At 42.4% G+C, this 21,160-nt stretch overlaps 1 protein-coding gene across 1 annotated transcript; it reads left to right on the top strand.

Moving 5' to 3' along the window:
* The first annotated feature begins 600 nt into the window (after positions 1-600).
* On the top strand, positions 601-20,289 carry LOC142213611 (IST1 homolog). Its single transcript, XM_075281992.1, has 10 exons — positions 601-662; positions 6,983-7,083; positions 7,675-7,855; positions 13,481-13,565; positions 14,354-14,437; positions 15,943-16,053; positions 16,194-16,331; positions 16,486-16,587; positions 16,919-16,967; positions 19,891-20,289. The coding sequence occupies exons 2-10, from the start codon at positions 6,996-6,998 to the stop codon at positions 20,070-20,072; spliced, it is 1,020 nt and encodes a 339-aa protein (XP_075138093.1). The 5' UTR covers positions 601-662; positions 6,983-6,995; the 3' UTR covers positions 20,073-20,289.
* Positions 20,290-21,160: the final 871 nt, after the last annotated feature.

The raw sequence follows: 21,160 nt of genomic DNA, 5'->3' as shown, positions 1-21,160 counted from the left end.
GGTCTTCACATCGCGCCTACAGCTCCTGGAGCCAGACCACATGGGGAGGGGCACAGTAGTGAGGAAGGAGCTGTTTGCTTCTGCTTCACCACTATATTTAGAGTAGAAGTAGAGGAGTTGAATCCAGGAGGTACCTACCAGGACATCGGGACAGGACTCCGAATTCAGGACTGTCCTGCAGAATCCGGGACAATTGGAAGGTATGCATAATGTGTTACATGTACTATACCTACCATCCTTTCACAGATGGATTTGTCCATTTGGGTCATTTATATGCAATCATTGCAATAAATTTTATATAACACCTCAGGCATCTGATACTTACTGGAGCATATAGCGCAAAACATTATTCAGGAGAATGCGATAGATTTTTGGCTTTTTTTTTTTTTTTTGCTTGTGTCGCTTTAGTTAGAGAATAGCTTCTCTGCTGTTCTGAGCATGTGCTACAGCCACACAAATACACACCCACCCAGGTGAGGTATGTTACAGTATAGTCATACAAATCACATGATCCCCACCCAGTGATGACATCAGAAACAGAACACGTGCCCTTCTCTCTCCACATCAGTAAATATACTCACATATCCTGTTAGACTGCCCAGTGCCGGGATTACTTCCTGACGCCTGTCTCAATTCTCTGCGGCTTCTGGTAGAAAGCACAGGTAAATTTACTACTTAAATAAATTGTATAGTTTATACTTGTATCCAGTATGTTGTATATAAAAGTATTGCTGACTCTAAGTATTTGGATGTATGTTGTCAATTGTCTATTAGTAGATGGCACTAGTAGGTTATTTATGCTATTATTACATTATCAAAATTATACATTACATTGTAGTGCAAAGTTCTATAATTACAAAGTATTACAAGTTACAGGACATTATTTATAAAACAGACATTTCTTGGGCTCTATTCACATCGTCTTTGCATTATAGTATGGGAAAATACGTTAATACATAGAGAGATATGTCTGACAAGCCTTAGGCCGGGTTCACACGGAGTATTTTGGTTCGTAATGTGGAACGTAGACGCCGGGGGATCTTTTGCGGGCTATATACGCTCCCATTGTTTTCAATTGGAGCCGCTACCGTATACGCGGCGCTATTTTGCGGCCGTGATTTTGCAATCCAAAGTACTATTAGGCTGGATCAGTTTTTGAAACCATCTCAAAATCTTCAAAAAATGATCTCGACTCGTTTTAAAATCTATTGATTTCAATGGGTTGTAAAAAAAACCAAACATCCGCAGGTGTGCATTTGGAGCATTTCCATCTGGTATCCGCTCTTTTGGGCAGAGAAAAAAGTCGGACTTGCAGGACTTCTTCTCCGCTCAAAAAATAAAGATATCAGACGATCAGCGACCAATCCGTTATTGTTTTATTTTCATTTTTTTTTTAACATTGAGGTCTATGGGCGCTGCTTGCAGGACTTTTCTCTACGCCTATTTTAAACCGAATGGAGGACGGAGTCCCCAAACGCTGTTGTGAACCTAGCTTGATCCGTCTAAAAAGACGGATTTGGGTATCTGCTGTGTAACATTTGGAATCTTTTTGGGTCCAAATCTTTTTTTTATTTTTTAAACGGTCTGCAAGCATGCAGATACCAAGCGCAAGTGTGAACCTAGCATAAGCCAGATATACTGGATGCCAAAAGTGTGTTTTATTGGCATATACTTGGCCAGTCTACAACAATATATCTTTAGTGGACAGCATGTTATAATCTTCACTTGTAAGAATGGCAATCATTAGTGGAGGTAAGCAGCTGTCTATGTATATGATTGCATATGTCTGAGGCTAGGTTCACAGTTGTGCTGGGCTCTCCGTCGTTCGGGTCTGCTGGGGGACCTGAATGACAGAGCGCTTGTCTGCTAAATTATTGGTTATCTGCAGACCCCGTAAACTATAATGGGGTCCGCCGGATGACTGTCAGGTTTCTGATGTTTTTATTTTGAAACTAGTAGAGAGAAAAGTCCTCCCTGCAGGTCCTTTTTCTTCGCCGATTTATGGAGACTCCAATACAGATGTGAACCTGGCCTGAGGCGTACATTTAGTGTCAATGTTCAAACGTACTGTATATGAAGCTAGGCTCTGTATACACTACCCTACAATTTAGATTGTAAGCCTCAATGCAGTCACTGATTTATGTAAGTGCTGCCAATCTCTGTAAAGTGCTTGAGAACGTGTTGGTGCTAAATAAACTGATAAAAATAATAATAAATGGCACTTGTACTCATACTATATCTTCTGTATATGTATTGATTTACCCATAGACATACACTCACCGGCCACTTTATTAGGTACACCTGTCCAACTGCTCGTTAACACTTAATTTCTAATCAGCCAATCACATGGCGGCAACTCAGTGCATTTAGGCATGTAGACATGGTCAAGAAAATCTCCTGCAGTTCAAACCGAGCATCAGTATGGGGAAGAAAGGTGATTTGAGTGCCTTTGAACGTGGCATGGTTGTTGGTGCCAGAAGGGCTGGTCTGAGTATTTCAGAAACTGCTGATCTACTGGGATTTTCACGCACAACCATCTCTAGGGTTTACAGAGAATGGTCCGAAAAAGAAAAAACATCCAGTGAGTGGCAGTTCTATGGGCGGAAATGCGTTGTTGATGCCAGAGGTCAGAGGAGAATGGCCAGACTGGTTCGAGCTGATAGAAAGGCAACAGTGACTCAAATAGCCACCCGTTACAACCAAGGTAGCCAGAAGAGCATCTCTGAACGCACAGTACGTCGAACTTTGAGGCAGATGGGCTACAGCAGCAGAAGACCACACCGGGTGCCACTCCTTTCAGCTAAGAACAGGAAACTGAGGCTACAATTTGCACAAGCTCATCGAAATTGGACAATTGAAGATTGGAAAAACGTTGCCTGGTCTGATGAGTCTCGATTTCTGCTGCGACATTCGGATGGTAGGGTCAGAATTTGGCGTCAACAACATGAAAGCATGGATCCATCCTGCCTTGTATCAACGGTTCAGGCTGGTGGTGGTGGTGTCATGGTGTGGGGAATATTTTCTTGGCACTCTTTGGGCCCCTTGGTACCAATTGAGCATCGTTGCAATGCCAAAGCCTACCTGAATATTGTTGCTGACCATGTCCATCCCTTTATGACCACAATGTACCCAACATCTGATGGCTACTTTCAGCAGGATAATGCGCCATGTCATAAAGCTGGAATCATCTCAGACTGGTTTCTTGAACATGACAATGAGTTCACTGTACTCCAATGGCCTCCACAGTCACCAGATCTCAATCCAATAGAGCATCTTTGGGGTGTGGTGGAACGGGAGATTCGCATCATGGATGTGCAGCCGACAAATCTGCGGCAACTGTGTGATGCCATCATGTCAATATGGACCAAAATCTCTGAGGAATGCTTCCAGCACCTTGTTGAATCTATGCCACGAAGAATTGAGGCAGTTCTGAAGGCAAAAGGGGGTCCAACCCGTTACTAGCATGGTGTACCTAATAAAGTGGCCGGTGAGTGTACATGACCATTCAAAATTCAACTAGACTCTACAAAAAAGGCAAAGTATAAAGTGTACGGTGTATTTATCAGTTCTCTGTAGTAAATGGCAGTGTCTTGAGAATATGAGCTCTTCCTTGACTATACAGACAAATGGCAGTGTTGTGATTCTACAGCAATGTATTTCACATCAGCTACAGTTCAGTCCTAGGAAATGAGTCACACACTGGTCTTTCAGGTTCCAGGACTCTTGTCCCAGTCCTATTATTGATGTGACCTCAGAGTTTCACATTGTAATGAGCTGACAGAAACTGCCACATAAACAAAGCCTGACCTCGCTGTTGATAATAATTTTTCCACTACAGATCAAAGTAAATACCTTTAACTTGTTTTCCATTGTAGCAATAATACGACATCCTTACCAAAACCACAACAAAACTATATGTACTCCAGTAAAATATTTTTTGTCTCCTACACTTATAATAAGCCTGTGATCCTCAGTAACTTGCTGACATCTTTATTTTAAAGTTATGTGCTCTCCTCTGGAGCAGTAACTTCCTCTCTACTCCCCTGATGTATGCAGTGTTTCTTAAATGAACAAAGGGTCAAGTTATTAATGCAGGCCTAATGAAGATTGAGGATGAAAAAGGCTTACATTGTGAGTTTGCTCCTACAGAAGACACTGGGACAGATTTATTAATACTGGTGTTTTGTTTGCCAGACTTAATAAAGGGTCCAACAAGCGCAAGGCAACCCTGATGTATATAACTCATATCAGGAAACAGGTGGAACTTATAACAAATATGTCGAGCTGAGGGGTCCCCGCCCCACCCCACTTTTGTGCAACGTGGTGAATGAGGTACAGAACATGAGATTTGCTGCATCTTTGACACGAGAGAAGGCTTTCCGCCAATGATGCAACACATTATCGCACATCTACACCAGAAAACTGGCACAGATGTGTTATTGAATACTCCAACTATGTAAACAGGAGGAGCAGAGAGAAGATCTGTGCTCCAGAGGGGATCATATAACTTCACAAAGCTGTCAGTAAGTTGTTTGTTAGTATTACACTGTACACAGTATGAGGATTTCACCTACCACTTGAGGTGGTTTTCATGTTGGTAGCAGCTGATAAGTCAGGTCAGGGTAATGGTGCTGCACACCACAGGAACAGATAATGCTTAATGTGAATACAGGCTTAAATCAGGTCAGGAAAACAACAGTAATTCAGGACTAGTAACAGTACTATATATAAGAGAAGCCCATAGATCACAGGTAGCAGAGATACAAGCATAACAGAAGAAAATACACATCCACACAGAATCCTGGAGGACCAGGTGTCAGAAGTACTGCAGCAACCCAAAGATCACAGGTCACAAAGTTATTGCAGAAGCCTGAAGGCCAGGGAGACCTGCATTGTATTATGAACTAGCTGCCGGAGTGGGAATGAGAGATTGTATGCACCTCATGGTGGTGGAAGAATGCCCCTATGCATATATTTCCTATGTATAAAGATGTGTGCTATGAATAAGAGTTGATTAGTAGCATCTTGTGTCCTTTGCATTTGCTATAAAGATCCAAGAAAGAAAGACCTGTTTCGTCCATCTATTTATTGGACTGGATGCTGGATTATTTTCTTTCTCTTATATTCTGGATTCCCACAACTTCTTCGTATCCATTCATACCTGGTGAGATAGAAGCTGTATGTATGTTTGATTGCCATGGAAGAAAGCTGCAGTCAGACTCATCCGACTGTGTCTTATCTCCAAATTATTGGGCAATTGAAATCCAGTCCAAACATCATCTTCCTTTGGGGGTGAGCTGAATCTCAAACCAGTAGGAGATTAGCATAAAAAGCATAGCAACATCTCAGGACATCTCACCTCAAACAGTCTCATGGCTTATTACAACTCTTTCATTTAAGGAGCTGCATTCCCATGTTTGATGGACATGAGATGAAGGATGAGATGAAGGACTCTCAGTCACTGCATGTCAAAAAGAATGTTTCAATTCAAAGAGAGCTAGGTGTCACAGATATTGAGACAATGGTGAAAAAAAGGATCTAAACTGAGATGAATTGTATATATATTGTAGCGTGTTGTAGGCAAATGTTTTTTTTTCTTAAACAAGTCATTATAGTCAAATAATAACTATAATCACATCAGAATATAATAAAATAATAAGTGTTTAATAAATAAAAAGAGATAATACTTATCTGTGGTTACAAATGTAGTAATAGCTCACTGGATGGGATGCCCTATTATACATCTTGCCCTGATTTTTACCCATCATTCAATGACTTCCAGAGTTGCCTGACACGCATCCATGGTACAATGCCAAAGCTGACTAAACAATAGCCCCCATAGCTTTTATAGTGCCCTTGGGGAGGCTGAGGGGTTGACATGGTCAATTTGTAATATGACCAATTATGGTACAAGAATTTGAAGAAATTCTTATCTACTGAGCACATAGTCTACAGAAATACCGAAAAAAGTGAGACGTTAACTCACATATCATATCACATGTCATATCACATCAATAAGACACTACGATGTTGTGAATTTCTTTCATTGTAGTGGGTTTTTTTTTTGTCTAATGTGCATCTCTGGGTCAATCATGTGGAGCACTAACATTCATAACCACCCCAAATTATTTATCTATGGAAGGGAATATGATTTTTCACTTTCATGTGCCTGGACATGTAAAAACACTTTGCATCACTTGCCAGGCATATCATTCGCACTCAGAGTCATAGCATATTCCCAAAATAGGTTCTAACTCTCTTGATTTGGCTCATGTAATTATCCAGCCCCAATAACGCGGGCTAGGAGGCTCCTAAAAGGAGGCTGGGATAGGGATGATGGATAGGACCCTCTTTGCCAGAGACCTGGAGATGTAGTCTGTCCAACTTCCTGCCATGGCTAGGCTTGGTCTGTTATATTTTATTCCTTTTTTATCTTGTAAACTGTTTGCTTGTTTTTCTCTCTTTTTATTACACATTTTTCTGTAAGCACTTCTTTTTGTGTATTTTAAATCATAAAATGTATTATAGTCCTTGGCTCCTAACTTTCCCAATCCCTAGGTAAGAAAATGCCACATAGCTTTGTTAACTTTTGTATGACAGCGTGGCCCAGCTAGACTGTCAGGAATGCCCTTCTGACAGTGGGCAGAAATCGGTGGCGAAACTAACGCACCAATATCTCCAGCCTGGGGTACATAATAGGAAATCCTGCAGTGCGCTGAATTCAACATGCTGTCGTCTTCCTAGCGGTATATAAAACCGCATGGGCATGAGGACATAAAAGGTCCACTTTAAAGATGAACAGATTTCTGAGTACAGATTTGATCTGGGGAATAAGGAGGAAAATAAGTGAAGAAACAGGCACTTTTCATTTATAAAGTATTTTATAATACTATCACTGGCACTACTCATTTATAGAATAAAAGAGAACATCTAAAGCTTTGACAAACAGAATCTGACATTTTTTATTATTTCTTTTATTTAGAGTAAAGGGCAACATGTTGAAGTCTGGGTTCAAGGGTGAGCGCCTCCGGGTCAACCTGAGACTTGCTATCAACCGTCTGAAGTTGCTAGAAAAGAAGAAAAGTAAGTCTGGGACTGAAACTTGTATTAAAAATGGAAGAATTTTACAAATTTTCATTTTTTTTTGTGACCAGATAGAACCCAATAAAATAGAGTATCTATTAGATTCTGTAATCAAATTGCAAAAGCAGATAAAACCCATTCCAAACTGCTGAATGGGGCGCGTGTGACACAGATATACCATTGTCTTCTATAGGCACTAAATTATCACATAGACACATAGTCCTTCTTGTGCAATTAAAGGGCGATTAAACTAATTTGGAAATTAATTTGCATACAGTATCTGCTGTTTAGGGTATGATGTGTATTCTAGCTGTAGTATCTTAGTCCTCATGCAGATGACAGTAGTTGTTTTCTGTACACTGTCCACAATGCAGATATTTTATAGACCCACTCATTTCTATAGCTCCATACACACATCCATTATTAATGATCATTGACCAGGCCAACTTCATGTGGATCCATAATAGCAGATAACATGCTAATACAATGCAGTTATGTTTTTGTGGCTCAGTATAGGGAAAAAATGTTAGATAAATTGATTCCTTGTAGTTGCACTACCATTTTAATGACTGTACATTGTTATATCTATAGCTGAAATGGCAATGAAAGCTCGGAAGGAGATTGCAGACTACTTATCATGCCGGAAAGATGAACGAGCACGTATCCGGGTGGAACATATAATCCGAGAGGATTACATGGTGGAAGCTATGGAGATCCTGGAGCTGTATTGTGACCTGCTCCTGGCTCGGTTTGGGTTAATTCAGTCAATGAGGTAAAGCTAGACAGTCAGAGCTACACACAGACAAAACCCCAACTATATACAGCAGCCAATGGCTGAACAATTCTGTAGGCAACACTAGAGTATAACCTTCTAAATCATGCAGCTATTGGCCACTGCAGGTAGGGTGGTTTTGCCCACATGTTGCAGCATGACCATTATGTTCTTAATCTAAGGCTATGGCTACACGCTGACTTTGGCTGTATCACACTTGAGAGTAAAAGAGAATCATAAAGAAGGCATATTCTCTGCAGCTAATAGTTTTTTTTTTTTTTTTTTTTTTTATCCACGACATACCTGTTCAGTTCTTCTCTTTAATGTTCAATATGATGATGGTGCTACTGCTTCTAAATGAGTGAGAGAGTTAGGGAGCAGAACCTCCCCTGTTGTCTACAAGAGACATGCTAGCAGTTAGTCTCCTCCCTGTAACTGAAGGCTAACTGAGAATTAGAGAGAAAGTATATGCTATATACAGATTTTTAGTTATTACTACTTGATCATGTGACAGCTGCAGATCACAAGATTCCATGCATTTCAATGTGTGGCTGTGTACTGCAGGGTTATCTCCATATATTGTAGTGGTTATGCACTGTCTAGTATTAATATTGTGGATAAATGGAGGCTTTTGGTAAAACAACTAATTGGTTCTAAAGGGGTTATTCACTTTCTAACATTATTGGCTTATCCCTATTCCCCATCAGTATTAGATTTGTGAGCATATAACACCCATGGCCCCTATAGATCATCCCAGGTGTCGGGCACTCACAGATCTAATGTTGATGGCCTTTCACAGGCATAGGCCTTTAATATCAGAAAGTGAATAATCCCTTTAGAACCAATTAGTTGTTTTACCAAAAATCTCCATGTAACCCATACATATTCTAGGAGGAACAGGACGATCCAGAATTTTGACATCATGGGTAATACAAGCATTTCCTATAACAGACACTTCAGGAGTGTTGACAGATGATCTGTAAAATCCAGTGACTCACAAATGACTATCTCTGATTATAGTAGTTCTCTGTTCTTTTCTTCTCTATTTGACCAAATCCTCCTTGACAACTTCACCTTACAAATGCAGAGTTTGCTGCAGAGACATTTTTGATCTCTTGCTTCCACAGCCATCTCCAGCCTTCGTAGCAACATAAATGAATTAAACTCCCACACAAAACCCCCGAATTTATTCTGACGCAGACCCATATTCTAAAATTAATTTCTGCAAAACAAAAAAAAGCAATAAACACTTTAACAAAGTGAGCTGACCCACAGGTAGTTAAAGGGATTTAATGGGATCTGGGTAAGGCCCCACATTGTGGAAACGCATCGTTTTTCCTGCTGTGAAAACGTAGCAGAAAAAAAAACACTGCATTTTACAGTACCAGCAAAGTGAATGATATTCTGGATAAAACCATCCACACATTGCTGTAGAAAAGCTGTGTTTTCAAAAATGCAGCAATTTTACCTGTGGGAATACTTGTTTCCCCTATAGATTTAATAAGGAAAGAAAAATCGCAGAGAAAATTGAAATAAAAAACACTATGTGTTTCCACTGTGTTTTTTTCCACTGTGTTATTTAGCTGCGTTCCGAAAGGTTGGACCTTGGCCTTGGCCCCCTTGCACATGACCATATGAATGGTCAGTGTGCTATCCAGGTTTTTCTATGGGCCTGTACACATGACTGTGAATTACACGGTTACGTGTTCGGCCGACAGTCTTGGCCGCAAAATGTGGAAAGGGTCCTTGTCACGGAGCAAAGGTATACGTCTTCCTCCGGATGGTCTTTTGAATCAACACGGACGCAAGAGGTCGGGAGACAACAGCAATTTATTGTAATCCACAAAGTTAGTAGCCGGCGGCGGTCACATCAACCGTAATAACAATAAGTCCACAGAAGTCACAATCCAATGATAACTTTGGTTCCTTGGTCCTGTAACTAAGTCCTGGCTCTCTGCAGAGCTGTGCACAGGCCGGCTAACACATACTAACTGCAAGCTACAACTATATACTAAACTGTTACTTCCTCTATCTGTGGGTGGGAAGGGCTGAGTCACAGATCCTTCCCCCCTCACCTATACCAAGGAGAGCAGACTCCCTGTCTACTATGGACAATGCACCGTCCAACATCTTCTTGGAGACACTGATCAGATTATCTCCACCCATTGTCCTCACTGGTCCTCACTAGTTAGAGGTATTTGCATACAATGTGCTAACACACTAGACCCTAATCAGCCAACTACACATTGATGTATATAACAGGTTAGAGAATACATTCCACATGAAATATATATTACACATTGCCTATAGTATAGACTCTAACCATCCCGTGACAACCCCTCCCCCTCTCAAAACATGTGCATGACACAATTGGCCTACACAGGTAAATTGGGGAATGCACATCAGTCTCTATAGCTCATATTTCCTCCTGCCGGGATAACCCATCTGCGTTCTGGTGTTGGTTCCCTCGGCGGTACTGAATGGTAAAGTTGTAGAGTTGAAGGGCTGGCATCTGGCAAAAAATCCGGTCGATCCATGTTGGCGTCTCTCTGAGCTTGGCTTCGGGTCACTGCTCCCACAAAGTGGCACTGTAGATTTCCAACATCGTTGCCTAACAGAACATCGGCCGGCAGCCCGCTCATCACACCAATTGTGCATCGTTTTGGTCCATAACCATAGTCGAGTTCCACGGTAGCTTTAGGAATACGTTTCCGAGTACCTCCTGCCAACTCGATAGAAAGGCCAGGGCCCTCCTCTAGGGCCTCGGGTCGAACCACTCGGGGGTCCGCTACCGTTAGGAAAGCTCCCGAGTCCCGGAATCCAACAACTGTTCGGCCATCCAGTAGGACCTCCTGCAAGTGCTTCCGCTGAAGGTTTGCGGGATGTGTGGCGGAAGGCTGAATCCCATAGACCCCTGGAGGTGGAACAGATGGGTCATTCATGGAGTCATCTGGAAATGGGGCCAAACTTTCAGTCCTAGGGGTGGTTCCCAGGTAGTGAATAGGCCGGGATGCCACGGTGGCCCGTGCCCCCATGTTAACAGGGCAACTAGCTTGCAAATGTCCAGGCCGCCCGCACCCAAAACATCTGCGCTCTAGCATTCTTCCAGTAGGTCGTTGTCTAGGGACAGGGTTGTTCATAGCTGGAGGCCGATGGGCTGGGGCAGGGGTAGAGGGGGAATTGTAATCCTGAGGCCGGGCACGAAAGGTGGATGGCTGGATGAAGGGTGTCTGGCGGACTGTGGTAGTTTTCCGCTCCTCTGCAAACAACCTCTTCCACTGCGGCTTGATGGTCAGGCCCTCATCTGCAAGGGAAGCAGCTTGCTCCACTGTGGCTGGGTTCCGTTCCAGCACCCACTCACGGATCTCAGCGGGGCACTGGGAAAAGAACTGTTCCTTAAGTATGACTTGGAGGATCTTATCGACTGTGACAGCCTCCTCTCCTTCTAGCCAGCGCTTGCATGCTTGCTTCAACTTGTGGGCGAACATGTGGAAGGAGCTTCCCCCATTGTAAGACAAAGAGCGGAATTGAACTCGGTAGGTCTCTGGAGTGACGGCATAATACTTCTGCACCGCTCTTTTAATGGCCTCATAGTCCCGCTGATCACTAGGGTCCATGGCTCTGAGAGCTTCCGCAGCCCCATCTCGTAGGTGCCCCACCAGATACCGGACCCAATCCTTCTCTGGGACTTCCATCAGGTGGCACTGGTGTTCGAAGTCCTGAAAATATCCATCAACATCCCCAGCCGCTTCATCAAAGGTCTTGAAGTGTTTATGGGAGACATATGGTGGTTCTCTCACTGTTGGGCTGGGGGCCGACGTTTGATTATAATTCCGCGTAGTTATCTCAGCCATTCGCATTTCATGCGCCATTCTTTCCTTTTCATGCGCCATTCTCTGTTCCTCCTTCTCCGTTTCCTGAGCCCTCTGTAATGCTCTACTCCTTTGCTCTGCAGTTGCTCCTAGCCCCAGCACTGCCAACTCCTCCTCATACAAAACAACCCATCTGCTCTTTTGGGTCTGTACCTGCCACTCCCGTATCTCTCCAGTCTCCTGGGGGCAGCCCTCCTCATGGTCGCTTTGCAGGGTCATCTCCTCCAGTGCCTCGATCAGTTGATCTTTCGTTCTTCCCTGGTAACTCAGGTTTAGTTCCCGGGCCCTTACTTGTAGACTTGCCATAGTCCAGTTCCTGTATTCTGAGGTTGTGGCTCCATTAATCGCTGGGCTGCTGTAGTCCATCTCGCTGTCCGCTGTTGATCCCACCGCTGCCACCAGTTGTCACGGAGCAAAGGTATACGTCTTCCTCCGGATGGTCTTTTGAATCAACACGGACGCAAGAGGTCGGGAGACAACAGCAATTTATTGTAATCCACAAAGTTAGTAGCCGGCGGCGGTCACATCAACCGTAATAACAATAAGTCCACAGAAGTCACAATCCAATGATAACTTTGGTTCCTTGGTCCTGTAACTAAGTCCTGGCTCTCTGCAGAGCTGTGCACAGGCCGGCTAACACATACTAACTGCAAGCTACAACTATATACTAAACTGTTACTTCCTCTATCTGTGGGTGGGAAGGGCTGAGTCACAGATCCTTCCCCCCTCACCTATACCAAGGAGAGCAGACTCCCTGTCTACTATGGACAATGCACCGTCCAACATCTTCTTGGAGACACTGATCAGATTATCTCCACCCATTGTCCTCACTGGTCCTCACTAGTTAGAGGTATTTGCATACAATGTGCTAACACACTAGACCCTAATCAGCCAACTACACATTGATGTATATAACAGGTTAGAGAATACATTCCACATGAAATATATATTACACATTGCCTATAGTATAGACTCTAACCATCCCGTGACAGTCCTATTCCTGTCCGATTCTCTGGTTCTTCTTCCACGGCTCTTATTCATTGAATGAAAGGGGTCGCGGAAGCACGGCCGGTGCACAGATGGAACATGAATGACATCTGTGTGCCCTGTGTGCCGCCAGTGGCGTTCATTCACGGCAGCTGGTTAGCACACAGTCATAAGCAACCGGCTTTAGGATAGGCATCAATATCAGATTTGTGGAAGTCCGGATTGCAACACCCTCACTGATCAGCTGTTTGAAGTGTCTGTAGTTCTTGTATTTCTCATTGTTTACCTCAGTCTTTCTCCCTGTTGCCATGTTCATAGTAGCAGTGGCGCAGGGTATTGCAGTTTAGTCAGATTCAAGTGAATGGCATAAAGCTACAATACCCTGCACTGCTGCTATTATATGTACATGCAGGTAGATGGACCAATTTAAATAATGGAGAATACTTTGAAACAGCTAATCAATGGACCTAATCCTAGAAAACCTGGTGTTCATTGTTAACATTTTGTAACGGATGCCTGCAATGGACATTACTAACGGTAGTGTGAACGCCCCCTAAGTGACACACATCGATCATGATACAATGTAGATAAATTATTAAGAAATTTTTTTCTGGGATTTATAAATATTGTAAATTGAGGGACTGCAATGCTTATAAGAACAGAGAACTTACTCAATAAAATAACTACATTATACTATAAAATATTCAACTATGATCTACCACTGTATTTGAACCAGAAGAAATTCATAACTTGTTTCTCATTGCAGGGAGCTGGACCCAGGTCTGGCTGAAGCCGTGTCTACTGTGATTTGGGCAGCTCCACGTCTGGTAGAAATCACTGAATTAAACATAGTAAGTGACCTGACATACAACGTGCTTGGAATACAATTGCTGCATGGCAGATGTGACTGTGGTAATATGTACCATTGAATCCAGAGGCTGCTAGAACGGATGATCTGTGCAGAGTCCTGACAGATTCTACATCACTATCCACATATCCTGTGGTTAGGTTATCATCAGTATGAAAATTGAATTTGGGACTAGAAACTCCCATTTAGTAGCAATCCTTTGTGCTACTTGTGTCCAGCTCTGCATGCATTACAAGCAGATTAATTCTATCACTATCATCATATATCCAGATCACTATACTATATTTTAAGAAATTCATGAAAAGGTGTAAATACTCTTGTCCAGTCCTTTTAAGTGAAGACATATCCCCAGGATAAGATATCAATTAGAGATTAATGGGGTCCAACACCTGGGACCCCTGCTGAACAGCTGTTTGAAGGAGCCATTGTATTTGTGTGAACATCGTGACTCCGTCACTGTTACATTGTATCACAGAAGCCATGGAAAGTAGTTACTTCTTAATCTCATTAACTTCTATGGGCTGAGGTTGTAATAACATCGCACAGCCACTAAGAATCAGGTGACATACAATGTAAACAGTAAAGAGGTCACAGATCTTGCACAACCACCACGGCCTCTTAAAACATCTGATCAGTGTAGGTCCTGAGATTTGGCCCCCTGCTGATATGTGAGGATGGGGCATCTATAAAAAATTACTGGGAAAATCCTTTAACCCCACATCAGCAGATTAATGAACTATTAATGTTTAAAACTCTTAATTTTTGTTACAGGTGGCGAAACAACTCTGTCATAAATACAGCAAAGAATATGGAAACCTCTGTGCGACAAACCAGATCGGAACAGTCAGTGAAAGAGTAAGTCAAACAATACTTCAATATGTAAGCTGACTAGTGGACATGTACTTGGAAACATTTGGGTGACACTCAAGGTTGTACATTGCTTTTCTTCTTCTGTCTGGCCATGATGATAAGTATTTTTGAAGGGGTTGGAGTTGTGCTGTGCAAAAATAGGAGTCGGAGTTGGTGGTTTGGCCTACCGACTTCACAGCTCTGATTATAACTTTAGCAATGTAAAGGTTGAATGCACCCATTGTGATTCCTGCAGGAAATCTCCCCATTTTTTATGTTTTTTGTGAGTGACAATTTTTGAAATGCAGATTTTTTTCTGCATTGTGTGGATGGGATTATCCAGAATGCCACCCACTTTGCAGGTGATGTAAAATGTAGCCTCATACTGAGGCCCCACATTGCATAAATACAGTTTTTTTTTGTTGTTGCAGATGTTGTTGTAGTTTTTTGAGCCAAAGCCAAGAATGGCTACAAAAGGAATGGGGAATATATAGGAAGTTCTTATACTTCTCCCTTCTGCTTAATGCACTCCTGGCTTTGGCTCAAAATACCGCAGCAAAATCTTAAAAATAAGTGTTTCTGCAAAGTGGAGCCTCTTCTTTTACAGGCACTCTATCATTGGGAAAAGTCATTTTTAACTAAGCACATACATGCATAGCCTTTAGAAATACTATTTCACACATACCTTTTGTATGTAAATTGCCTCAGTGGTTTTTGAATGAGCCCGTTTTATTCATATGCTAATTAGCTTCCAGCCAGCACAGGAAGTTCCAAGCAGCACTCGTCTCTTTGCTATTCTCTCCTATCTGTGTGTGTAAGCAGGAAGTCATCAGCAGCAGTAGCCTATGCTGTATACATACATAGGAAAGAAAAGGCAGAGGGTGCACGATGAGACTTCCGGGGTGCACCGAGAAGCTAGTTAGCATATGAATAAAAACGGGCTCATTCAAAAATCACTGAGGTGATTTACATACAAAAGGTAGATGTGGAATAGCCTTTCTAAAGGTTATGCAAGGATGTGCTTATCTAAAAATGACTTTTCCCAATGATAGAACCCCTTTAAAGGTGATTTCCAGCTCTAAGGCTAAGGCTCCACGGTTTTTCCAGCAGCGTTTTCACTGAAAGTCTACAGAGTTTTCCTATGAGGACTTTCTGCTTCTGTTAAATCTATAGGGAAACCACTGGTCTTTCCGTAGGTATAATTGACATTCTGTGATTTCCAAAAATGCAACAGTTTTGGAAATCGCAACATTTCTGCTGCATGTATTTTTCTGCAATGTGTGGATGGAATACGCTTTTGCAAGGCCTGACGTTTACGCTACATGGGGCCCAGGCCTAAATAAATTTTTCATACTGGTGACCTATGCACAGGAACATCTGATTTGTGCAGGGTCAGGGTGTCTGAACCCCAGAGATCACATGCTATAAAAATCGATTTGGGTTCAGATAATGCTTTTAACTGCTTATTCTTCAGCTTATCATTGAATAACTACAAACTTTCCTTTCCCCAGCTGATGCATAAATTGAGCCCAGAAGCACCTCCGAAAATCCTGGTGGAGAGATACCTGATTGAGATTGCCAAAAACTATAATGTCGAGTTTGAGCCAGATGCAAGAGTCATGGTGAGGAAATGTTCTACCTGCTGACAATATAAATCTTATTGCTTTATAACAATATACTTTATAGATTTGCTTATAATTGTTAGACATATTGTTATAACCTATGGTATGGTGGTATATGACTAGCAATGTTTCTTTGCCAGGCTGAAGTTCCTTCTAAGTGTGAATTTGACGGAGGTTGTACCGATTTTACAAATAACAATAAAAAAGGAGGACCCGGTGACTGGGGTGGTGGAGGTGATTTCAGAAGTAATGCCCAGGTTCCATACCCACAGATAACAGTAAGTGTAAAGTATGCGGTATTTTACATTGCTGGTATATGCCGTTGCTGACTCACAGGCAACCACCACTCAGCCAGTAATATAATATATTGAACTATGCACAATGAGCACTGCAGTTACTATATACAATATCTATTGCTTTATTGTGTAATAGGGGGCGCCTCCTGATGTCGGAATCTATGAGGAGTGCACATTTATGCAGCCACCTCCAAGAGGGAGACCACCTGCCCCCGGTTTTGCTACATCCTATGATTTAGTAAGTGGTAAAAAGCAGTACTGATACTTAAAATGAGGAAAGATCAAAGTGTTATGGGAGACTTTACTCTTTATAACTCTTTAGTCTCTGCAAAATCTCTGCAATGATACTCAACATTCTGTTGTTTTTTTGTTTTTTTTTCATCTACCATGTGTTTTCTGCTGCAGCTTTTTTCAGCAATATGTGGATGAGATTGCTTAAAATTTCATCCACTGTGCTGGGAATGTAAAACACTGCAATTTCTTTCAAAAGCTTTATTGCAGTATCCAAAAGGCGGCATTTCTGCTCAATGTGCCTCCAGCTTCACTGTGTTCTCTTTGTGTTTTCTCAGTTGAAACCCCCTGCACCAGGCCCACAGGTTTTTCCTGAACACGATACTGGTAAGTACAGTTTTGAGCACTAGAAAATTGCAAATTGACTGCTGGATTGGTCATGAAATCTACATCATTTTGTACATCCCTGCTTAACGGATCTTTATCCACCTGGACGCATAACCCTGCATTAATGAGGGGCCATTAGTACTTTTCATTGTCCAGCACTGTCATTGCCGTAGTTCAGTGCTTTTGCCACATGACTCCATGACAGTAGGACAGCCTACCTGCTAGGTTCTTTATCAGACTGTCAGACTGCTAATGCCGGGTTCACACAGGAGATTTTGGAACAGATTTTGAGACGGAGGCCGCCTCAGAGACTGGTCCAAAAAGCGGCTAGCCACGACTGGATGCCGAAGCAGTGCATACAATGTACCAGCATCCATTCTCGGCATTCTGCAAATGAATGGGCCTAGTTAGGAGGGAGTGTCGCAAGGCAGGACGGAATCAGCTGCAGAATCCGCCTGAAGAAAGGGCTTGCCACTCGCGGAAAAAGGAAATGACCAGCTCCCATTGAAGTGAATTGGAGGCGGGTTTTTTGAGCCGGATTTTGCCGCGGATTCTGCGTCAAAATCCGGACCGAAAAACCCCATCTGAACCCGGCCTTAGTTTGTTATCTGTGGCAGGAAGCTAGAACCCTAAACATCCTATTCCTCATTACACTGTTTTTATTTTGCTATTATGGGTAATCATGATGTGCTATTATGGGAAACCATGATGTTGCACAGGGTATAATGGATACAAATGGTATTGAACTGTTTCACACAGTCAGTATTTGGTCAGTATTTTGCATTTGTATTTGTAATTCAAAACCAGAAGTTGTTCCAGAACAAAGAAGAGGTACAAATCTTTCTATTATCATTTTAACTCTAGATTTGGCTTACAAATAATAATGCAAAAGAATGATCAAATGTTGACTGCATGAATATAAACATGTCTGGGATACATATCCAGGGTCGGACTGGCCCACCGGGGAACCGGTGAAACCCCCGGTGGGCCCTGAGCCCCTACTATTGATGCAGATTTTTCAATGCAAAAGCATTGTTCAGGGGCCCGATCTAGATTCATCAGGGTCTGGATCGCGAATGTTAGTGGCCCGCTCGGGTCCCTGTCCATTGCATTTGCATTGGCATAATGAGCAGTAATAGAGGAGGCTACGTAAAGATGGCTGACTGCCGGTGTAGCGCAGCGGCGGGAGAACGTTCCTACCTATTTGCGCCCACCCCCTGTAGCCTAGCCAAACTCCTGATGGCAGCTGTGATAGCCAATCCAACATTCAACCAAACATCGCCGTGTCGCCTTGTGACTCTTTCTCTCATGTTAGTGGATGGAGTCGCATTGCAACCTGAGGCCCCCATTCACTACAGTAATGTGTAAAAGAGTCCTAAAGCAACACGTCGATCTTTCGTTGCATGATGGACGTTATAGTGTAGCCTTATGCTAGGTTCACAACAGCGGCAAGCTCTCTGTCATACAGGTCCGTCATGGGACCTGAATGACGGAGAGGCGAACTGTTAAAATGGAGGTTAAAGACGGACACTGGCAAAAAATTTTCACTTGCACAAAATAATTGTCACTTTTTTATGGCTTGTATGGCAATTTTTTTTTTTTTTTTAGCACACAAACTTTGACAAATTAGTCCCATAGTATTTACGCTGTACAAATAGAATGCAGGACTTTTTTTTTTTTATTAAATGTCATGCATCCTATTCATACAGTGTAGTTACTATGGGACTGTTTTATTTCTATGGCAGATTTAACATTTTTAACCAACCCCCAATACAATAAAATTTTGTCCATATGTTGTGTAAGCCGATGGCTAGTCAGGTAATGGAGGGGGTGTACATCTCACCCAGACTACTCAGGTGGGTGAGATGAGAAAACTCCAGGAATGTTTGTTCTCAGCAGACAACTTTCGTCTACTGAGCATTTTGGTAAATGCTCAGTACTTGGCTGGATTTTTAGGAATGACAGGTAGGATTGGTAGTGGGACCTGTCATTCCACCCCCCTCCAGTCCACCCTTTGGGGATGACCCGGCAGCGACTCAGCTGCAGAGAGTCATCTCATCAAGGAGGCTTAAGAAGCCAGCTCCAGCAGCAGACTCTTGGCAAAGCTTTGCTGGAGAACTGACAGAGAGGTCATATTTTTGGAGCTGTGTCCTGAATGATTCTACTTGGTTTTTTTTTGGATTTCTGTTACTCTAGGTGAGGTAACCTATTCTATGTTTAGTTAGAGTCTAGCCGGGCAGGTATTCATTTTTGTATGGTTTCCGTTGTTGCTGCTCTACCTTTGTTTTGGACTAAAAAGACCAGCAGGACTGGGATGACACACAAGCAGCACAAAGAGGTGAATGTGTGTTTGTTTTTTAATATTATTTATTTATTTTCACTTCCCCAAGCCTAATTAAAAAATAAACTTTACCCTGGACAACCCCTTTTAAAGGGATTATCCACATTCTATTATTGTTATCCCACCAACATTAAATTTGCAGGTGTCCAAGATGCAGGACCCCCCCCCCCCAATCAGCTACAGTGAATAGCATGGCTCTCAGTAGTGTTACCATGCCAGGAGCCACACTGCTCACTAGCTATATAAAGTGTAGTGGTGGCTTTATAGGGGCTCTATCATTGGAAAAAGTGATTTTTAACTAATCACATACTTGCATTCCACACCTGCCTTTTGTATATTAATCAACTCAGTAGTTTTTGAACTAGACCGTTTTTATTCATATGGTAATTAGCTTCTCAGTGCACCCCGGAAGTCTCTTCATGCACTGTCTTCTGCATATACAGCACAGGCTGCTGCTGCTGACTCCTTCTCCCTGCTCTCATACACAGCAGGGAGAGTACTGTAGAGCTGGCTGACAACTTCCTGTAATGAGCCTTCTGAATACCTATAACTCTGGCATTGACAAATTCTTTTACCTTGTAGGTGCTGAGACCAAACCAAGAACAAATATCCCTGAAAAGTATGACAACCTACCATTACCAAAACTTCCATCTGTACCAGTTAGCCCTGGCCGTGTGTCACCATCAACTGACCCATCTCCATACGAGGACATAGACTTTGAAGATCTGTCAAAAAGACTGGAAGACCTTAAAAAGAAAACATAACATGTGTGATGATGAACATCATACAACTCTTGGCCTTAGACTTTTTATTGACCCAGCACGTAACGTGTTCTGGGTATCATTGTAGTACCAAAAGTTAGGGTTAATGGACTTCTAATCAATAAAAAAAATTAGTTGATTTGTTAAAGTCTGCATGAAAGTGTCTACATCAGAGGACCAATAGGATGACCAGGAATCCTTTCCTGGTAGTTCCCATTCCAAGGCTAGAACTTTTAGGCTGCATGCACACGGAGTTACTCCGGGCTTGTAAAAATACTCATTCACAGCCGTACACGCGAGCGCTGCGGATGGCTCCTGAACAATTCTCATTCACTTCAATGGGAGCGCTCAGTGTGCAGGACTTTCTGTACACTGTTTTTCAGTGGTCTCTGCAGCGGAGTTTCTTTTGGAGACTCCGGTGCAGATATGAACCTAGCCTTAGAAAGAGAAAGCAGAAATATGATTGCTTGCTTTAGGACACATCTCCACTTCCGAGATAAATGGTTATATTTTTATATGAAGGGGTGATCTAATTCTTTTTTTGCCCCTGCAGAGGCTAAAATAATAAAATATGAATACTTGTCTCTCCATTTGCCCTGGGAGGTGGGGATATGGCGGAGAGTCTCTGTACGTGTCCCCGATCTTCTGCTCAGACATGAGCACATCAGTCAATCAGTTGAAAGCAGTAGGTTTGAATGGCGCATTAGCGTTTGTATGTTACGAATGGCGTGTTCAGTACCCTAAGTATATAAAGGTGCTTCAAGTAGGGTCCCAATCTAAATCACATATATAAACTCCATGCTTCAGGTCCTTTATATATGTGATTGGTGACACATATGGAGACTCTGCTGGATCCATAGCCAAACAGAGAGGTTATTTAGCATATATTGTTATTTTAAGCCTCTATTGGGAGGGGAAAAAGGACTTAGAAAACCTCTTGAATTACACAGTGTAAAATAAGATTCTAATTCTATAAGTAAAAACAATGAAAGCCAAAATGCTACTGTATGATATTACTAAGGAATTTTACTGAAGTACTCTGGCAGTTGGCATGGCTGCAGAATCCCAGAGTGTCACTGCTTACACAGTTT

This window comes from Leptodactylus fuscus, chromosome 7 (assembly GCF_031893055.1).
Source record: "Leptodactylus fuscus isolate aLepFus1 chromosome 7, aLepFus1.hap2, whole genome shotgun sequence".
In the NCBI taxonomy this organism is placed as follows: Eukaryota; Metazoa; Chordata; class Amphibia; order Anura; family Leptodactylidae; genus Leptodactylus; species Leptodactylus fuscus.
This window is presented reverse-complemented; position numbering and strand designations above follow the sequence as displayed.

Excerpts from the sequence above, each read along its gene's own strand:
- LOC142213611 (XM_075281992.1), top strand. The coding sequence starts at position 6,996 with ATGTTGAAGTCTGGGTTCAAGGGTGAGCGCCTCCGGGTCAACCTGAGA. Across the intron at positions 13,566-14,353 it reads AAATCACTGAATTAAACATA|GTGGCGAAACAACTCTGTCA; the intron begins GTAAGTGACCTG and ends TTTTTGTTACAG. Across the intron at positions 14,438-15,942 it reads TCGGAACAGTCAGTGAAAGA|CTGATGCATAAATTGAGCCC; the intron begins GTAAGTCAAACA and ends TCCTTTCCCCAG.